We start from the raw sequence: 21345 nt of genomic DNA on the forward strand, positions 1-21345 counted from the left end.
ATTGCATTAGCATAGCGACTACATCAAGGAAGGTTACCCCCAAGTTTTAATGTAAATTATAACAAAGCAAGTGGACTCTGGCCAACATGTGCCCTACGGAGTGCAGCACTGACCTGCTGCTCCTCCCTACCCCCCCCCACCACCACCACCACCACCACCGCCACTACACCAGATTGTTATTTACTTTAAAATGTGGAAACTAGCCTGGACCTAGCCTTATGTATGACAACTTTATCAAATGTAAGTAATCCATACCATAAGCCCAACTGATGATCTAAAATTCAAAACAGGAAATGCTAGCGAGACTCTGCAGGTCAGGAAGTATCTGTGGAGAGAGAAACAGAGTTACTGGCTTAAGTCCAATGACTCCAATTGGACTCAAAACACCAACTCAGTTTCTCTTTGTCCACAGATGCTGCCAGACTTGCTGAGTCTCTCCAGCACTTTTTGTTTTTTTAATTTCTGACCTCCAGCATATTTTGCTTTTGTTTGATAACCTGAAATGTTTTGGTGTAATTCTTCACATTCTTAGGATAGTTGTGTAATTACTGCTCAATTGTGGAATCACATCTAATGTTGGACACTACATTGCAGTTTTGCAACCATGAGCTGGTTGAGTATGATTGGTCTTCTGTTTGTTGCAAACAATCAAAGGGATGTGCTATTTATTCCACCTGCCCTTGGGACATCCAGCCAAGTACCTGGTAGCATGCCGGCACTGAAATTCATATACCGTATTCCTTATTTGGGTGGCAGGCAGCACATCTCTTTTATTTAATGGCAGCTTCCTATTAGTGGAAACTAGCACCTTATGTTGAAGAGAACCAGTTTTAGATTTGATAGGCTGTAAAGAATAGAGGCCAGAACAGATGAGCCTTGGTCTGATCAAAAGGTTGAGCAAACCCAATTTGCCAAAGGCCAGCTCTCATTTTTCATGTTTGTAAGACAACTATTTCACCTTTACCAAACTAACAAGAAAAAGAATGTGGAGGGAGTCTTCACTGAACAATTGAGTTGCTCAGCATTTTTCATCTACCATGCATTCCTTAGACCCTCAGTACACCTGGTTTCTTGGTCCTCTCCCAATCACGCTGCTGGCTGGAGGTTCATACACAAATGGTTGAAGTATGCAAGGAAGGAAACCTGCAGCAGGGCCTGGGGGAGGCAGCCTTTAAAGCTGGGACCAGCAGGCTTGATCTTGTCAGCTGATAACATGACTGCCACCCCATTCCCTTCTCTGACCAATGAATGGCCAGTCATCTCCTGGAGAAATATGGAATGCTGAGTGGCATCACCAGCGTCCCTTCCTTCGTGTACCGCCTTCCATTCCTCACTGAATTTTGGGAAGTTGTGGAACCTTTTCATACAGCGAATTGTCTGGGTTTTGAATGTACAATCTCAAAGTATGCTGGAGTCACGCTCAACTGAGGCATTCGGAAGAGCATTTAAATAAAAACAAACATGCAGTGTAATGGGGAAAAGGCAGGAATTTGGTATCAAACCAAAATGCTGAGAGCTGGGGCAGACACTAAATGGCCTCTGTGTTCTGTTTGTAATTCTAAGCTAAGCTTCCACTCCTCTGTATTCTTCTCATGCAAGTGTGAGAAATCTAACTTATACACTTCAGTTTGTGTAAATGTAATCAAAGCCCCTTCTATGCATCCTTCCTCTGTTTGGGGACTGTTAAGTGTGTAACATTTTCAATAAGTGTTGATTTAAGTTGTGGAAAAAAAATGAACAGCAAATTCAGTTGTGGAAAATACTTAAATATTCATTTGTATTTATAAATCATCCTGTCATCTCAGTAGAAAAGTGTGGAGTGCAGTGTTTGGCACTGAGACAGCTGTTGCACGGCAGCAACAATATACTAACCAGGAGGCACTGTCAAACAAATGATCAGGATTCAAATGAACCCTAATGGGGGATAAAAAGGCAACTATGGAAAACAAATTAAGAATAAACATAAAGCTTCAGTTGTCCCCAGTTGACAGGAAATGTGGTAAATGTGGAGGGGTTTTTTCTCTACAGTGTGTAACAATTAAAATATTCCTCATTGTCTGAAAGATTCATTGCAAATTCATTGCAAACTGTCTGTTGAAAAACATTCTCCTGCTCTTCCCCACAATCAGTCCCTTGCTGCAGCTTCAACTGGGGGTAACCCACACACTGCGTTCCCTTGCAATTTATTTTCAACATTTGTTCTTTTTCCCCATTTAGCTTCATTTTAAACTTGATCAAATTCAGTTAAAGCTTCCATGTTCCAACCTGACTCAGTGACTAAGATTGTCAGCGGGCTCCCAGTGTTTAATGATCTTCATTGAGTGCACCCCAATGAGCATTCGTGAAAGTGCTGCCTCAGCATTGAATTGGCTTCCCCCAGTTAAACAGAGCACGCTGGTGTTTTATTGTTTTTTAAGCTTTCATAACTTAGACTTTTCAGCTGAGGTGTTGGAGACTGGAATCTGTCAAAGGAGAACATGTTATTGCATTGAGGAAAGTGAACCCTTGATAAAATGGTAAATTAGAAAGAGGTGACGTCGGCCACCACAGCCAAACTTAGTAACCAATGTACTTTTTATAATACAAGAAGTAGTTCAGTGATCTCACAATCTGAATAGAAGTTATAACTTTGGACTGCTTTTGGTTTCTGCCCACCTTGACTTCCATGTTTAAAGCAACATGTCATACTTCCCAGAAATAGTTTGGAGGAGCCAGTGTTGGACTGAGGTGGACAAAGTTAAAAATCACACACCAGGTTATGTCCAATCTGCTAGACTATAACCTGGTGTTGTGTGATTTTTTTAACTACTCCCAGAAATATGTCTGAACAACCACACAAACGTTACATGCCCTGTGGGCATTCCTCCTTTTACAGACTGATGTCGAGAAGCTATGAAGAATTCTAAGATATGTTTATTTGCTCCACCTGTAAAGGAATGTTCTCTGGCACCGGGGCGGCATTCCATTTAAGAATGTTTGCACACTACTTTCTGCTTAAAGAAGGGGCCCATAATCAAAGGCAACAAAGTCCAATTTTCTTCACAATGTAGATTCATTCTTCAAGGCATCGTCTGGCTGACTCCAGAACTGGGGTGGAATTCGAGGATGGCATTGCCAATGTTGAAACCATTGCACAGACATAAAGACTAAAAGCAGTTGGAGGGAAATGGAATTGTTTTCCTGGACATGCTTTAATCACTCGGAAATGAGTAAAATTGTTCAGAGGAAGGATGTACCTTCTGGGAAGGACAGGGGAATGCTTTCGAATTGGTAGCTTTGTCAGATGCAATCAGCCTTCCAGGCAATTAGCTGATCATATTATTTTAAGTATTCTGCAACAGCAAGAAACCTCATGGTGGAATTGCATCATAAAAATCACCCAAGAGCAAAACTATTATTAAACCCATTTCAAATAATCCCCAGCTCCAATGAAAAGTCATTGACCCCGAAACATCAACTCTGCTTCCCTCTTGATAGATGCTGCCTGACCTATTGAATACTTGCAGTGTTTTCTGATTACAGCCCCGTCCCTGGTCACTGAGTGAGTTTGTAGTCTCCGTGTCCTGATTATCCCTGAGCTGAGGTGCCGACCCAGTCCCTATCCTGTCACCCAAGTTGCCTATTTCCTCCTCCGTAATACCACTCGTCTCTGGCTCTCTTTTAACCAACTTCTGCATCCCAATGCTGTATTAGTTGGCTTAAACCAATCTTCATCGAAATCTCTGCTGCTCTTGTTCAAATTCACACCATGTTCTGCTCCTTATTGCTCCTGGCCTGTAATGGCCCCAGTCCAGCAATGCCTCAAACTTTGAAATTTCCTTCCAGGTCCAAGGCTTTATTTGACTGTAAGGTGAATTTGAAGTAGTTTTGAGTATGCGAATGACTATGGCCAAACTCTTCCAGTCAGGATCAGTGCTGAGCACATTGACTTGACCTTGGAAGATTCTTGCCACCCTGTCATTTTATGGTTTTCTGGGTCATATCTCCGGATCTTGGCTAAAGTGTCAAGGGAACACTGTCAGCTCAAAAACAGACAGAAGAAGTGAGGACATGGCCCCCATTTTACAACCACTGCTGTTGGCTTCAGGCAAGTTTTTAATGGTTGAAGCCTTTCAGCAAATGAAAGAGCTAGTGGTTGAGTGGGTGGTCAGTTTGGATTGTAGTTTGGTTTTGTTCACTGAAGAAAGTTGGAGGTGACTTGGGCAGGGATTGAGCAGAGGCGTATTTTTGTCTACTTAGGGATGGGTATAGTGGTACAACCAAATTGAGTCAGGGCGAGTGCTGGTTGGATCTTAGGCGAAAGTGAGGACTGCAGATGTTGGAGATTAGAGTGGAGAGTGTGGTGCTGGAAAAGCACAGCAGGTCAGGCAGCATCTCAGGAGCAGGGAAATCGACATTTCGGGCAAACAATCTTCATCAGAAATCTTGTCTGGGGTGGAGGGTCGTAGTGGGACCTAGTTGTGAGGAGGTATTCACGTCTAGGCGGGCTGTTAACCAGGTCTGGTTGGGCGTATCACATGATGTTAATCACTGCCAACATCTGCTTAGGTGAATAGCTGTCACTGTCCTCATTTTTTGACAGGGTTTACAGGGCTTACCGTGACTAAAGTGATAGAGAAAAATCACCTGGTAGTGTAATGCGAAGATACTCTTACTGCATGTGTGGTATCATCTATTGCATGATGGCAATCATTGGTACGATGGACATTGCTTCAAAGACTATGAGGTGAACTGGAAAGTATGTTTGCCTGACATTAGATTGCAAGGAGTTTACATTTCAGTATTCTCCTTTTCACATCATTTACCTTTTATAGTAGGGGCCAGTCAGGGGAGACGTAGTGTGGGGATGTTTAGGTAGGGTGCAGATTGGGAGTGTTGGAATGGATTAGTTGGGTCTGGTAGAAAGGTCTGGTTTGGTTTAGAAAAGATACTTGGTCTGATTGGGGAGGGGTTGTAATAATCTTGGGTAGTTGGGAATAGACGCATCTGATTGGGTCATTGGACATCGTTAGTTAGATGTGGCTGAACTGATGTAGTTTGTTCTAGTTGGGGAGTGGTACTAGTTGGGTCTAGTTCACCACAGGAAATGGGGGATGTGGTTGTAGTTGGATGATTCGAGAATAGTCAGATATAGTTGGGGGAGCTGGTCACGTCTAGTCCAGGGCTTATTGGGTGGTTGATAGAGATTATCATTTGTTTAAGGTATTAAAGTGTGTATCATTTCCAAGGTACGTGTGTGTGTGTACGTGTGTGTGTGTGTGTGTGTACGTGTACGTGTGTGTGTGTGTACATGTGTGTGTGTGTACGTGTATGTGTGTGTGTGTATGTATGTATACACACGTACACAGGGTACTGATGCACTCCACCCAATTTATTCCCCATCTCCTATGAGACTGAATGATTCGGGCCATTACTCCGATATCCTTCAGTTCTTTTAATCAGGACGAAAACTCATGTATTTGAAATGATTTACCATTTTGGTAAAATGATGGAGAATAAGACCACAGTAAGCCTTGTTTGCGCTGTTAGCCTACGCAAAATGTCAGGGTTATCTTTATTAATTACGACCTGCCTACTTGAGGTTCTGAGAATTCTGACTAAACAGCTGGACTCAGTTAACAAAATGAATGCCTTCAACACAGCCATTACATTATATGTAGTATGATTTCAGTCAGTGAGCATTGATTCCATTGGTGCTTGCAGCGAGCTTGAACGAACACACACACGCACACACACATACACACACATGAAATCCCACCCCCTTGTTTACATTTTCCATTGCCATATTTGGCCAGTGTGAAGTCTCATGCATATCTTGTAAGACCAGTCACCTTGAGTGGGAGGAAAGCGCACAGTGTAATGAAAAATAAGGGCCCCATTCCAATGCTGTTATTACACGTAAGCCTGGAGTGCAGAGATTGCTCCTGAAGCTGCACTCTTTAAAGCAACTTTGAATACCTACAGTAATGAAACACAGTGTGAGAGGTAAGATGTTTTTGGATTAACATGGGTATTAAATGGATATTAAAGTTTATGTTCGGAGCTAGGGAAGACAAAGAGTGAGACTAGCCAAAGTTTTTTTTAGAAAAGCCACTTATGAAAAAGGAATGTGGCGCTGAACAAGCCTAGAGTTGCCTCAGTGTGCAGTATTTCTACAAAGCATTTGGCATAGCTGCTTTCTTTACACTACCTCATCGGATCAGTTATTTATTCTTAATGTGAGTATTATGCTGGTTGCGAGTAGAGACAGCATATGGTTGAGGCCCAGATGTGTTTACCTAGCTGGAATCAATATGCTCCTACTTTTACTTGTGTTGAATGAGTGACAGCAGGACAGCCAGCTGCAGAACATGTTTTCAGTTTGAAACGCATTTATCTAGTTTACCTCTAAATAGCTTTTGTGGGAAGACACCCCAGACAGAAAAGGATGAAAGCAAATAAGAGTGTTGTACAACAGAAAAAGAACTGATTTTTATTTTTATGTTTAATAATTAATTTCAGTCTAATGCTTTTACAGCATTGAGATCAATTTCTCTACTTCAATGCAACAGACGTGTTCTAATATTATTCACAACGTGGAGACCTCTGAACCTGGTTAATTTGTAATTAAGGAATTCCATTCGGCAGGCTGAATTGTGAAAGGTGCATATTTGAGAAAGAATTAACCATTTTTGCCCTGTCTCTTTATTTAACTTTAATATTTTGCCATGCCATAGATGTTACTTAAATGTTACCTGTGGGCATAAAAGACAGTAATATTCTTCTTAAAGCCCTGTTAATTTTTTTGTCCCTGTGGAATGAACCTTTTTTGGAGGGGAGGAAAGCAATGGGATCAAAAGAGAGAAATGTAAGAATGCTGTTTCACTAAAAAAACTAGTACAAATACCTTACAGAAAATGTCAGGTTCTCAATGTGGAAAACCCATTTCCATAGAAATATGTTAATTGTTGTGCTTGCCAGGAGCAGGTGACAATGACTTTTATGTGTCTCATTAATAGTATTTTTAAGTGAAATATAAGTTAATAATCCTTGTAACCTTTTTAAACTGCAGAATAATGCCATCTAGAGGACAGGTGATGTTTACAAAACACACTATTCACTGAGCTCATGTTCCTAAAATCGTAATTAGGTCACATTTCATGGAGGAATAAGAAATAATGTTTTCAAGGGAAGAACAGGCTTTGAACTAATGTATTTCTTTGCTCTTGTGGTTTATGGCAAATCTACTTTTTATTTGGATTTCTACAATTTCAATTTTCTCCACTGTTCGTAATACCTATGCAGTTTGGCAATCTTTCAATATTCCAATTAAGTGGTTGCTCTTCTATGAGCTTGGACAGTGAATGTTAGAAGATTCTTGGGGTGTGTGCAGGTTATCACTGTTGAGTCTTGTCATCAGCTGGTATCGAATGCACAGTAGGAATCGGACCTTGCGGCCTTCTGCTATATATGCTTGTTTGATGAGCAGTAATTTTTAACTCAATAAGTCTGTGTAATGTTGTTGTTGAAGTCACCAAATACAGGGCACCTCTGTTCAACCTATTACATTTGAGATTTGCAGCTGAAGATGATCTTGAGTTTAAGAATGAAACCTTAACCCTTGAGAAAGTTAATATCCTTGCTATAGTGCTCGTTTTGGGCTTTATAGTAGCAGTTACATGCATTTGCAGGCAGAGAAGTGAATTATATAGCAAGCAAGTGCAGTGCATAAATATTGCAGATTGTATAGCATTGTAAAGGCCTGCCTGTTACAGGTAAGTAGATAGAAAATAAGATGCCATCTAGTTGTAAATATTGCCATCTCCAATTTTATCAGGAAAGCTGTACTTTTTATGCAATGCCATAAAGCAACAATGATAATGCCCTCCAGCAGATGTCTCTACAGTCATTTTTGCTGTTGTAATTCTTTTGCTATGGTGCCTTGAGGGGAAGAAAAGGTTAGTTTGCTTGTCATTTTGATTGTATCTTCTGTACAAGAATCAGAGAGGATTTGGTAGCAGTAAGATATGATAACTATCTATAATCACAAAGTTGGCTGGATAACTCATGTACCAGGAAGTCCCAAATAAATTCTGGCGAGTTGCACAAATGAAGATATCTGTTGTAGCTTGTTCCCTTCTCGGACTGTTTTGATTCTAGGTACATTTGTACAAGATGAATCCAACCTTTTCTGTTTCTGAATGCCATATGAAAATTTCGTAAAGGTGTATGAGCTTAAAATGTGCAAATCATTGCCAGTAGAAATATTTTTAATAAGAAATGAATCGAAGGTTATAGCTCTGAGTAATGTTCCAGCCTTGTGTTTAGCATAAACACATGCACCTTCCCTTTTGCAGAGTGGCCCTGTTGAGTATGTGGAGTCAGTTAATGAACATAGATTTAAAATCAGCCTGGAAACTTTAAAACAAAATACCTTTGATAATACAATCTTTGTCGACCATTAAAATGGAGTGCGTTTATTTACCTCCAATTAGTTTAAGCTAATATTGGAGGAAGAATTCTCTGCTGTATCTTGACAAATTGTGATAATTGTTGGGTTAGTGCGATTAGATTTGGTTAATAATTCTCCTTTCTTACCATAGTGTCACACACCCAAGGGCCAATTGATGGAAGTCTGTACGCCAAGGTACGAAAGAAAAGCTCATCTGATGGTAATATCCCTATTGGCGGTGCTCACGCAACTACAGGACCTGACCAAATTGACCATACTCTGTCAGTCAGCAGTGACTCTGGGAACTCTACAGCCTCCATAAGAACAGACCGGACTGAGGAGCATTTGCCACCTGGCGTTAAACGAGGCCTAAGCCTGCAAGAGAAGGCTGAGTTGGACAGGCTTTTAAGTGGATTTGGGCTGGAGAATTCTGTACAGTTGAAGGATATGACTGAAACAAGAGTGAAGTACAGTGGAGTACGTCACATTGTACCAGTTCAGGTTCATGTGAACGGTGAACTGAAAGCCAAGGACAGGGAGACTGATATTTTAGATGATGAAATGCCAAATCATGATCTGCATAGCGTGGACAGCATAGGGACTCTTTCCTCTTCAGAAGGTCAACCATCAAACAATCTGGGAAACTTCAGTTTTCACAAGAGCAGTCAGAACTCTTTACTATCTGATGGTTTTGGAAGCAATACTGGAGATGATCTGCATAATGCTGTTGTACCTGACCTTGGAATAGGCACAGAAACAGTGTATGACAGAACATTTGTTGGAGTTACTGAGGGAAAAAATGTCTTTCAACGACCAAGAAACCCTTCATTGTCAACACAACCACAGGGTTATAACCAGAGCAATTATTCAACTCAAACCTGGGTGCGACAACAGCAAATGGTTGCTGCCCAACAGTATGCCTATCCAGCAGAAAATGACTTGAGGTTTGCAATGGTGGTGACTGGTGAAGATCAGAACAGAACACAAACAACATCGAAACTTCCTGATACACCTGCAAGAGGTTCTAGTAGCAGAGATGCTGTGCAGAGAGGGCTTAGTACATTATCAGGAGATAGTAAGTTACAAGATCATCAGGCCGCTGAAGTCTTGTTTGAACGTGAAAATCAGGGTCTCAAACCTTCTGAGGTTAATCAGACTGCTGAAGGTGCAGGATTGGGATCAAAAAAGCAAGATTTGTCTACTTCGCCAACTTTGGATATTGATCAGTCAATTGAACAGCTCAATAAACTGATAATGGACCTAGATCCTACATTTGTCCCGATTCCTACACGTGTCAATTCTACAAGTAAAGGTGCTCTTCTCAACAAGGACATCATTCGACAAGGAGAGGCTCAAGAACAAACTGAAAGGGTCACTAGAAGTGACTGCCAACAAGGTAAATTAACTGGATAAGTATCTTATAAGATACCTTACAGAGGCAAGGCCATTGTAAAATATCTAACTGCCCTCTATTAAGCATGTCATGAGTAAAAGTCCTTGGGTCACTGTGATATTCCAAGCTTATTAATGAAAGTTTCCTGTTTGGCATCATGACAAAAGCCATAAAGACAGACTAATATACCAAACAGGACAAAGCTCAGAAATCCATTTATGATATCCCTGCACATAATGTAAATTTATTGTCCCCACATGGAGGCTTCACCACTGGAAGTGTAATTTGGAAACTCAGATATGTACATCTCTGCCATTAAGGTAATTTCTGGAAGAGATTACTGAATCTTTTTGGGGTCACCAATTCCCTTCCCATAATTTTCTCCTTCTTCTATATTTTTCTTGTAAAGTTACCCAACTTATGTATGAGAATTCCTCAAGAGTCAATTAGCAGCCGATTGAACCATGAGTAGTGTCATAGCTGAACCTAACTGTATCCACAAAAAGTTTGTATAAATATTCAGTCGAGACCATAACTATCCTGTTTTTCCTAGGGTGAGGCTGTGTTGGTTGGTTCTTTGAATGTTCAGTGCTATTTGTAACACAAAGATACTGTGAAAGTTAAAACCTTCAAAATGATATTAAACAAGTTGAAATGCATTTGGGAATCATTTGGAATACAATTTACCCAATTTTTATGTAAAAGTTTCATTATTAGGTTAGTTGCCAATAAGCTATCCACTATAGTACTAAGTTCTATTTGAGCCTCCTAATCTCTTCCATTAATTGAGTTCAGGCAGTTGGTTGCGACAATATTAGTTAATCTCCTTTAATCATAAGCAAGGAAGGTGGATATGTGCCAGAGTTCCTGCATTTAGTCAATAACCAAAAAGCTAACTGAGAACTTTGTGTGCTTTGGGGGAAGCCAGCAGTGAGCTCATCTATAATGTACCATACACGCTGACAGCATTCCCGGCTGAGAAAAACCTACCTGGGTGAGGAGTTGGTGGTAGGACGTGGAACAATGCACGACTTAGTGTCATTAAGAGTGACAAATTGAAAGTTAGGAGCAGTATGTTTTCCAAATTGTAAGGGATTGAAAATGACTACATCTCTGATGTGTAAATAATGCAGTTATATGACAGTGGCTCAACCTCTTTCCACTTTTCAAAGATATCTGGAAAATACAACTATCAATGTATTGAAAAAATTGCTATTTGGGGCCATTACAGAGAATACCTCTTGTTTATTTTAGGTTATTGTAGGTATTTTTAGTCTCCTTATGGAGAACAGCTTATATGGCAAGTTTATATCAAGCTATGTTTGTCTTCCAAAGCTAAATAGCACTCATAAATTGGGACGATTGTCATCAAAGTGGTGACTTCACTGTAAATATGATAACTGGTTGGTTAATTTAGTACTGGATTGAACTTAGACATGACAAAACTTTCTCAATGCTTGTTTTCGCTACAGTGTTAGAGGCTGAGGGATGACCTGATAGTATAGAATTCTGAGAGGCATGGCTAGGATGGGTAGTCGACACCTCTTTTCCTAGATTGAAAAGTCAAATACTAGGGGTTGTAGGTCGGAGGTGTGCGAGGAATTTTGTTTTTACACAGAGGGTGGTGGGTGCCTGTTTATGGATGTGCAGGCAAATGGGACTAGTTTAGAAGAGCATCACAGTTGGCACAGACATTGTGGGCCTGTGCTGTGTTGTTCTGTGTTTTGCAGATGCAGTATGTTTGATTAGTTTACAAACTGTGCTGAAAGAAACATGCAGAACAGTTTACAAATTTTTTCTAAACGTGGTATAGTACAGCATTGAAATAATACCATTGAAGTTAATGATTTAATGTGACAGTCCTTCCTTTGTCTGGCAGACAGAGTAGCCTTTCCTTGAAACCTCGACTGGGTGCCGCCTGTATTATTCAAAGCTTGGCTGACAGGATGGGTATTGCTGCTTCTGTTTCTCTTTACCCAAGGTAACATGTTATCCCTCTGAGGGGTTCATTCAGTGAAAATGTCAGGCAGTGAGGATTACTGAGTTTACATAGTATTACAACCTGGAGTTCAACTTGGTGTCCTGGGTTAAAAGGGAATGAAAAATGTTCAGCATTTAGATGTTTCGAGGCTTATTGTTACTGCATGTCATTTCAGTCTTGTGCTGTTTTTGGAAATGATTGATTGTAAATACTCTGTGTTGAACATGAACACAGTCATTGACAAATATCGTTTGGTATTTATGGTTGTGAAAGAGGAAGCAAAATGCTTATGTTCGTGTTACATGCTATTGCGCATGCATATTACCAGTTTAAAACCACAAATGGAGTTGCACCAGGATAAAGTGGTTTAGCTCTTGACTTAAAGTATTCACTCTATGATAGTGTCACATCTTGGATCACTGGTTGTAGTATTGTGTGTTTGCAATTGGTCAGCAATTCTGATAGTTTAATTGTATAATCCCACAATGTAATTGTGACATATGCATTATATCTGTAAATGATAATACTTCTGAAACTTTGGAGTGACTGATTCAAAATCAAATCACAACATGACTCTCCAGTTTCAGAAAAACACTTGGGATGTGGTATTTGCTGGAGAGGCAAATATTTACTAGCCATCCCTATTTTCCTTGAAAAGATGGTTGTGGGCTGCTTTTTAAACCACTCTTGCTGAAAGCAATCCCATGTTGTACGCTGTTGGGTAAGAAGTTCCAGAATTTTGTCACAACAAACCTGTAACGCTTCCCCTTAAATTGGGGTAAGTTGGATATTTGTTTGAATTTTGTGTGCAGCTTGTAAATGATTTAAACTATTGTGAATTGGACAGGGCCTGTAGGCTAGCAAATGTGATATTCATGAGAAAGTTGAGACTCTTCCATTTTTAAGTTGAAATGTAGCATTAGATGTGTTGGATGACATGTATCCACTAATGCCTGTAGTATTATCTTATATGTTTCTTATGTTGCTACCTATGCAAGCGTGATGTTGCATGTGTTATTCATGAATTCTTATTGAGCAAGCTGAAAACTCTTGTCACTGGTCAGATCTTCCAGGGTTGGACTATTTTCAGAGTCAAAAGTTCTGGTGCTATGCTTAAAAGCCACTTGGATAGCATTTGATTTGCTGCAAGTCAGTGATCGCTCCCAGAAGTTCAGAAATGGCAGCCTATAACTGTAAGATGGGCACTGAGCTTTACTGATGCTGCCCTCCAGACAGTGCTAGACAAGGTGATTGAAAGGAAGTCTGTTGTCTTCCCTGTTGACTGCATCAGACAGCCATGATATCTGATTTATCAAGCTTGATCCGAGACCACAGTGAAGGTCAGTGCCATTGGTTCCCACATAAGACAAGGCAAACAGTATGCATAACAATTCAATGACCTCCTGAGCTCCGTGAGGTGGGTGGCACCATCTCTAATCAGCTATCTCTTATTCACGGGGACATTGTGCAATGTTAACTCTGCTACCAAACACACATCTCCAAAGGGTCAAAGTCTGCAGACATCAGCATCATATCCCTCCTCATGCTGTCAGAATATTATCCTTTGCTGTGCACTGTCCTTCCTCCTCACTGACTGAGTATACCTCAGCCATATGGTATGGTCATGTCTGCTCACAAACTGGACCTATACCCATCCTATCACAGACAGTCCTTTTCCATTATCGCGAAGTAGGAAAGATTAGCAATGTCTCAGGCAGCCATAGTCATTTTCTGCACTGGCTCTCAGTCACTTGCAGGTAGTTGTACCCATACATGCAGATACTGTTCTGTGCCAGAGCTGTCCTCTTCTGTGGTAGATTTTGCCTTTGTGCTTCTCCCTCCGGAGGCCTGTGTGGCAACCAATAGCAACTGTTGTTGCTGCAGATGCTGTTGTCTCTGTTTTGTTCTAGTGTGGTTTCTCTGCAGTCATAAGATGGCAAGATAAACATTTAGATTGCCCTCTGCAATTCTTCTTTAACTTGCCACAGATCTTTGAGATTAGCAAGAAGTGGACAGCCTTAGCACAGGGACAGTTCACCATTGACATCTTCACAATATATCGACAGGTGGCAGTGTCATACCTGGGCAAGGTTACCCAGCAGCATGCACTGCATTGTTGTGTCTATTGGAGAGGACAGCACCTTGCCACCAACCTCTCAGCATCTCACAAATATTTACTATCACAGGATTTCCTTCAAGCTTGACCAACACCTTCCAATACACAGTTAAAATTCTGACCTCCTGTACGGTGACCCAAAAAGGTGATGGTCTGGCCTCTTAATGAGGTAGCTGCCAGGACGCCCCATGTCACTCAAACCCTACCACAAGAGTCATGTGAGAATGGCTTTGTCTTGTGTATGAAGATATGGCAGCTGTACTATAAAGGCTTGCAGTCCTGGAGACTCTGGTGGGGAAGATGAGCTATTGAATGAATGTACTTTGCTCTGTCAGCACTTGGACAAAGTGTGGACTGCAGATGCTGGAAATCAGAGTCGAGAGTATGGTGCTGGAAAAGTACAGCAGGTCAGGCGGCATCTTTGGAGCAGAGAATCGATGTTTCAGGCATAAGCCCTTCATCAGGAAAGCCCTTCCAGATGAAGGGCTTTTGCCCGAAAGTTGATTCTCCTGCTCCTCAGATGCTGCCTGACCTGCTGTGCTTTTCCAGCCACACACTCGACTCTGTCAACACTATGTTAAGCTTCAAGATCATAAAATGCTGATTGGCATACAATGTGTTCTCAATTACCTCTGAGAGTAAGTCAGAATTCAGCAGTATGAAGAATTTTCTTTGAATGCAACTGGATGTGCTATGACATACCTCCATAATCCTCATGAGATGTGAGGTTTGAACTCTGACCTTTTGGCCCAGAGGTAGGAACATGCCACTGTGCCACAGGACACTTTAATATGTAACAAACAAACAAACAAAGCAAGCAAAGCAACTTTTGCTCCTACTTGCAAACTGAAGGATTGATAAGATATCTGCCAGTTTTGAACTGGGGACTTTTCATATGTGAGACAAAAGTGATAACTACTAGACTGCAGCAACTCTGCAAATTAGAAGTATTATAAGCTCAGTCGGTGAGATTCAAACCTGCTTGCAGAGACCCCAGTGTGTTTCAAATTCATCATTTAACACTCGGTCATGACGACAGGAACATTGAATTGGTATGAGGAATGTTGACATTCTCAAGTGTAAATTGAAAGCAGATATATAGCACTGTGTAATCTCTGGACTCCTGATGACTGCATAGCCCTTTTGGAGGCCTCACATTCCAGCCCTGAACTCCATCTCCTTTTAATAAAGCAGTTATTCACATCTCCCACACTGGTTGCTGTTTTTCAATGTCAAAGCATTATTGCCAATATCCCAGGTTGTGCAAGTACTACACATAACATGGCAAATACACGGTGAGTGACGGATCAGACAAGATGTGGAAGTCATAGGGGAAGCATACTTAGTGAAACAAGGCTGGACCAATCAGTCAGGGAGTACCACCTCAGCGACTGTGGGGCTGGACTATTTCTTCAGATCCATTTGGTAATATTATGACGTTACATTTAATGTAGTGACTTGCAACTTTGGTCTGTGACCCACATATTAGTTCCTGTGTGGTTATCTTTGTGCTCCTGATGATACTGCACACTCTCTGCATTTCTTTTCAGCCTCTTCACAGGACCATCCATGCCTCTGCATTATCCTGAAGTTCCAGACTAACAAGATATTGATCCCCTTGCTGGCTCTGCACCCATATCAAATCCAGACTGACCATGACTGGTCTTGACAACACTCCCACTCCCCCAGATACCACACCATCTCTCTGATAAACCACCAGGTCCCACTTTACTATCCTAGTTGCAACCTGTCATTGTTACTATTCCCTGAGCCAATGAATACAACCAAGCCAGTCCACAGATTTGAGCTACCCACAACTTTCATGTCACTGAGGATTGAACTTTTTAAACCTCTCTGGCCCAACATCTGAACAGATTTTGTAACATGTCCCAAACTACGCAAACAGAAAAGCCTTGGCTGGTTTTGCTTATCTCATGTAAACATTGCTCTGAGTTCTTCACAGATCAATGTTTATGAGTCAGTGTGCCGGCCATCACATCCCGCTCCAACTTTCCAGTCTGCCGGTTGTTCTGCTCCACTCCTGGTCTTTCAGCCCGCTGGCTGTTGTGCTCCGCTCCGGGTTTTCAGAATTGCCATAACTTATTTTGTTTTTCTTTATTCATTTAGAGATCAGTTGGGCTTCTGCTAATGATTATGTATGAACTTTGACGAATATGAATTTCAGTCCTTTAAAAGTAGTATCCATGTAATAGTTGACCCCATAAATTTAGCCTTAAAAAGTTAGATTAGATTAGATTCCCTACAGTGTGGAAACAGGCCCTTCGGCCCAACAAGTCCACAATGACCCTCCACAGAGCAACCCACCCATTCCCCTACATTTACCCATGATTAATGCATCTAACACTATGGACAATTTACCATGGCCAATTCACCTGACCTGACAGGAGGAAACCGGAGCACCCGGAGGAAACCCACGCAGACACAGGGAGAATGTACAAACTCCACACAGACAGTTGCCCGAGGCGGGAATCAAACCAGGGTCCCTGGCGCTGAGAGGCAGCAGTGCTAACCACTGAGCCACTGTGCCGTTAGTCAAAAGTTTGACTATTACTTGACTAGGTATGGTTGTTATGCAATAAGGCATGAATCTTATGTGAGGAATCAATGGCCTTTGCTAGTTCAGTCTTCAGAAAGCCTCAAATAAGTAGTTGGGTTAATTTATCCTTGGGATAATTTCTCACGCTTCTCCCTTCCCACTAACCACTACCGATGCAAATGGAAAGGATTTTTAAAAAATATCAAAACTTAGTTTTATGTGATCAGTCGATAATTTGTACGTATCTGTCTCTTTGGTTGTGTGCAATGGTGTTCCATTGAAACTCAAATTATAGTTTAACATTTCTGTGCTGTTTTAGTTAGAAGCTGGGAACCAATGATAAACTGTGAAGTGAAATGTTTGCACACTTTTTGGAAGTGTATTGAAGTGCCCTAGTCCAGTTGTGTCCATGTGTACTGAGCCCAAAGGCATGACAACTCCAAAATTCTTCCAAACCTTCCTTCAAATAACATTTACAAGTTGTATAATAATGCAACTGTGGCTGGAGAGGAACAGTGAGTGATATTTTAAAAGATGTGTTTCACAAACAACAAATAGATGTTGGGCTTAAAAATACTTAGGAAATGGGAAAGACAATTAAACCCACACAGTCTAAAATATCTTTAATCTATCACCATCTTATGATATAATTAAAAATTAAATGTTTTGAAAATCCATTGTTTTCTTTAAAATTCATTTATCTGCTTAAATGACCTTGGATGTTAATTATTCCAAGTCAGTCACCTTTAGATTTGAATAAAACTTTAACCTGACTTTACTTGTTGTTCTTGACTTTATAGGTGCATGAACAATCAATGTGAATAACAGATGTTGAGCACAAATGATCAATTTAGATTAGATTAGATTACTTAGATCACTTACAGTGTGGAAACTTGCCCTTCGGCCCAACAAGTCCACACCAACCCGCCGAAGCGCAACCCACCCAGACCCATTCCCCTACATTTACTCCTTCACCTAACACTACTGGCAATTGAGCATGGCCAATTCACCTAATCTGCACATTTTTGGATTGTGGGAGGAAACCAGAGCACCCGGAGGAAACCCACGCAGACACGGGGAGAATGTGCAAACTCCACACAGACAGTCGCCTGAGGCGGGAATTGAACCTAGATCTCTGGCGCTGTGAGGCAGCAGTGCTAACCACTGTACCACCGTGCTGCCCACATTTACACTGTTCTTTTTAGATTTTTGCCAGTTTTTCTTTCACTTTGCCTTCTGTTTTCTGAAATTGTTGATCCTTTGCTGCAGTGTCCTCCAGTATCTCCTCTAATATCATGTAACCCTTGTCATGAGTGTCAGCAGGTTCTTCCAATGTCAGAGGTTGACTTTTATTTCTGACCTTCTGCAATACCCTCACGGCCTTATTTCCTACAAGTACCACAAGGTAATGTTCAAGAGTTGAAATCCTGACTAGGCAAAATATAAAGTCTTTTTCTAGTTCTAGAGGACCGTAAGGCAGCGCTCTCATTAGAGAGCGACAACTGAAGGTAGTTTAGCCTAAGGATTATCAGTCCTCTGGTGGGATTGAGAAGAGTCCTTAATGGCTTTTCGGACAGTGCAGGAATTGAATCCATGCTGTTGGCATCAGTCTGCATCTCAAATCAGCTGCCCAGCTAGCTGAGCTATCTGACCAATATTCACATCCCCTACCTATCCTTTCTTCTATCCAGGGCCATTTCTTGCTCCCCTTTGTTTACCCCAGCTGCAGTCAATAAACTCAGTCTAGACAGAGATTGAATTTGGCTGAACCGCAGGTGGAGTAAATTCATGCAGCTTGAAGCCAACTTGCAATGTTGTAGTGTAAAAGCTGGAGACCGAAAGAAAAATAAACCCTCCAGTCTAACCTGTGACACTTTAAGATATCAATGGGACAATTTCCAACTCCCCAAGCAAGAATATTAGGAAATCATTGGCATGCTGCCCCCACGCTCTCAGTCACTCATCTCTGTGGATTGGAAACTGTGGGCAGCGTGCCACTATTTTCAGGTCTGCCTACCATCAGGCAAGTTGGCCGACTGATAGAGCAAATTTGAGGAATTGACTGCTCAAATGTCACCAATGCAGACATCAGTTAAGAAACAAGGAATTGTTGGTAATTTGCCAGGATCTTAGAATGCAATGTTGTTATAATGGAAGGTTTCTCAATGGGCTTTTGGCTGGTGCCTGACCAAATTCTCTTCTTTTCCTTTCTTTTACAACTGGCAATAATTCAAATATTAACTTGTATTTTGTTATAATGAGAATTATAAATTAACACATTAAATGGAGATTAGAAAGAGATTTCTTAACCTATCAAATGAACTGCTTTTACATGGTGCATAGGATTCCTCCAAAGATCATCAGTGAAATAATTAACGTCATTCCTGGGCTCTAGTAAACAAACTGAAAGCTATTTCATAACATTTACTTCTCAGTGAGGTACAAGTATACTAAAATAGATCTTGAGGTTTTTCATATTAAATATTTATACCTTTAAAGTTTGGACTTCAGTTAACCGATATCTCTTAAACAAGACTTGATGACTAAATATTTGTCAATGTGTATGGAAAAAATAATTGGAAGATTGCTGTGCTAAAGACATCGTATAATAAACTCACCATGTTTGCTATTAGTGCAATGGCATCATAATATTTCTGCACTAATGCATAGTGATTGACTTCAATTCTGCATTTCCTTGGTGTTGGTTATAGTATGTAAATTCGTTAGGCATTCTGGTTGAAATTTATATTGCATTATCATTCTGGAATATGATACAGTAAGATGCTTAGCGCCCCATGGGACTACATTGTTTTCTGATAATTAAGAAATTAGTACATGGTAAAGATTCAGATGTTTAGTTTCCTGAGCAGATGATGCTTGTTCACATCAAGCACATTCTAAGCTTGATTATGTACAAAACTTAATTTGGCTGAAGTACTGTGGCTTTCATTCCCATGGTCTGTTTTGTACGAAGGTTTCACAGAATTTAGACTTTCAAAACTCCTTTTCCCCTTTATCTGCTGGATACAGCTTATATATTTATAGCCATGATTCTACAAACAGAGTTACAAATTTCTATATAATCATGTTTTGCAGGCAAAAACAGTACTCCTTTTAGCTCGTGTTTATTTTGACATTAATTTGACGTGATTTGAAATTAAAACATAATTTTATAGAAAATATCTAATTTAAATGCTTGGTGTCAATTGATCACTTGTGTATATTTTTGTTTTCTGCTGAATTTTTAAGTGCATTCATGGAATGTAAATGTTCCTGAGCAGAATAAAGTATCAATTACTATATACACCATGTGAAAAGGAAATCTGCATTGTGCAAACAGTTATCATCGGTGTCATCATTACCATTATTAATATTATTATACATAAAGATTTACAATTCTAACAGTGATTAATAGCTGTTCAAACCAACCATTACTCATCTTGTGTTTTCTTTATTAATTTTATACTAACTGGTTATAGTTTTGATTTATCAATTCTGTTTTCAACTGCGAGTTTTTCAGCTTTTCAACTTGAGGTTAACAGATGGAAAGTATGAATTATGGTTTAACCAAATTATTTATTAACCGATGGAATTGCAAATTCTCATGAGAGTAATGAATTTTAAGTTAAGTATTTTCCCAATTTCTCTGCAAATATGTGGAGTGACATACACTTCATTCTGGGAAATGCATTGTAAGTTGATAGTTTTAAGAATCTTGTTCTGATTTAATTGTGATTTTTAGACTTTTGTTTATTATTCTGAAGCATTTCTTCTGAGTATGTGCATTTGTTTTTGTTCAAGTCAATGTTTCTTGGAATGTGCACTCCTCCTATGTTTATCTCCTTGAATGTGACAGAATGACTGCTTCATGCCATTTTATGTTAGTCATACAGCACGTGAAAAGACATTTCAGTCTAACTCATCTGAGCTGACCATACATCCCAAACTGATTTAATCCCATTTGCCAGTACTTGATCCATATCCCTCTAAACCCTTCATACTCAAATGCCCATCCAAATGCCTTTTAAGTGTTGAAATTGTACCAGCCTTCACCACTTCCTCCTGGCAGCTCATTCCATACACGGACAACTTTCTACGTGAAAAAGTTACCCTTCAGATCCTTTTTAAATCTTTCTTGTTTAACCCTAAACGTATGCTCTCTCGGTTTGGACTCTTTCTCCCCCCCCCCCCCACCCTAGAAAAAAACACTTTGGCTATTCACCAGTGTCCTTCATGATTTTATAAACCTGTGTAATGTTACCCCTCAGCCTCTTATGATTCTAGGGAAAAAAGCCCCAGTCTGTCCATATAAATTCTTTCAGTCCAGTTTCAAGCCTATCTGAATTGCCAATGACCAATCTGAATTACCAATCACATACTTTGATGTTTGTAGCTGTGGGACAGTTCTCAATGGTGTCTTTGATCTTGGGGATGTAGCATTGTTGACACTCCATCCTCCTGTTTTGTATCGACATTGCATTGGTTCCTTACTATACCTTTTGCTGAGTTCTGCACCACCAGCTCTATTGTAACTAGCACACTTCAGAAAATCTCCTATGATCACTTTGGGAGTGCTCCACCTTCCATTCTTGGCTTTTCTTCTCATCCACATGCTAACCTGTGTAGCGTTGTCTATAGGCATGATATTAGATTAGATTAGATTAAATTATTTATAGTGTGGAAACAGGCCCTTCGGCCCAACAAGTCCACACCGACCCGCCAAAGCGTAACCCACCTAGACCCATTCCCCTACATTTACCCCTTCATCTAACACTATGGGCAATTTAGTATGGCCAATTCACCTAACCTGCACATTTTTGGACTGTGGGAAGAAACCAGAGCACCCGGAGGAAACCCACACAGACAC

At 40.5% G+C, this 21345-nt stretch overlaps 1 protein-coding gene across 4 annotated transcripts in view; it reads left to right on the plus strand.

Annotated features, from left to right (window-relative positions):
* LOC140480585 (tensin-3-like) overlaps positions 1-21345 on the plus strand; it is a 426853-nt gene that overhangs the window by 337583 nt on the left and 67925 nt on the right. For all 4 annotated transcript variants that reach the window (XM_072575634.1, XM_072575635.1, XM_072575636.1 and 1 more), the window contains one exon: positions 8583-9827. In XM_072575634.1, the coding sequence (XP_072431735.1) occupies positions 8583-9827 (1245 nt within the window). The remainder of the gene's footprint in view (positions 1-8582; positions 9828-21345) is intronic.

Source organism: Chiloscyllium punctatum, chromosome 8, assembly GCF_047496795.1.
Source record: "Chiloscyllium punctatum isolate Juve2018m chromosome 8, sChiPun1.3, whole genome shotgun sequence".
Lineage (NCBI taxonomy): Eukaryota > Metazoa > Chordata > Chondrichthyes > Orectolobiformes > Hemiscylliidae > Chiloscyllium > Chiloscyllium punctatum.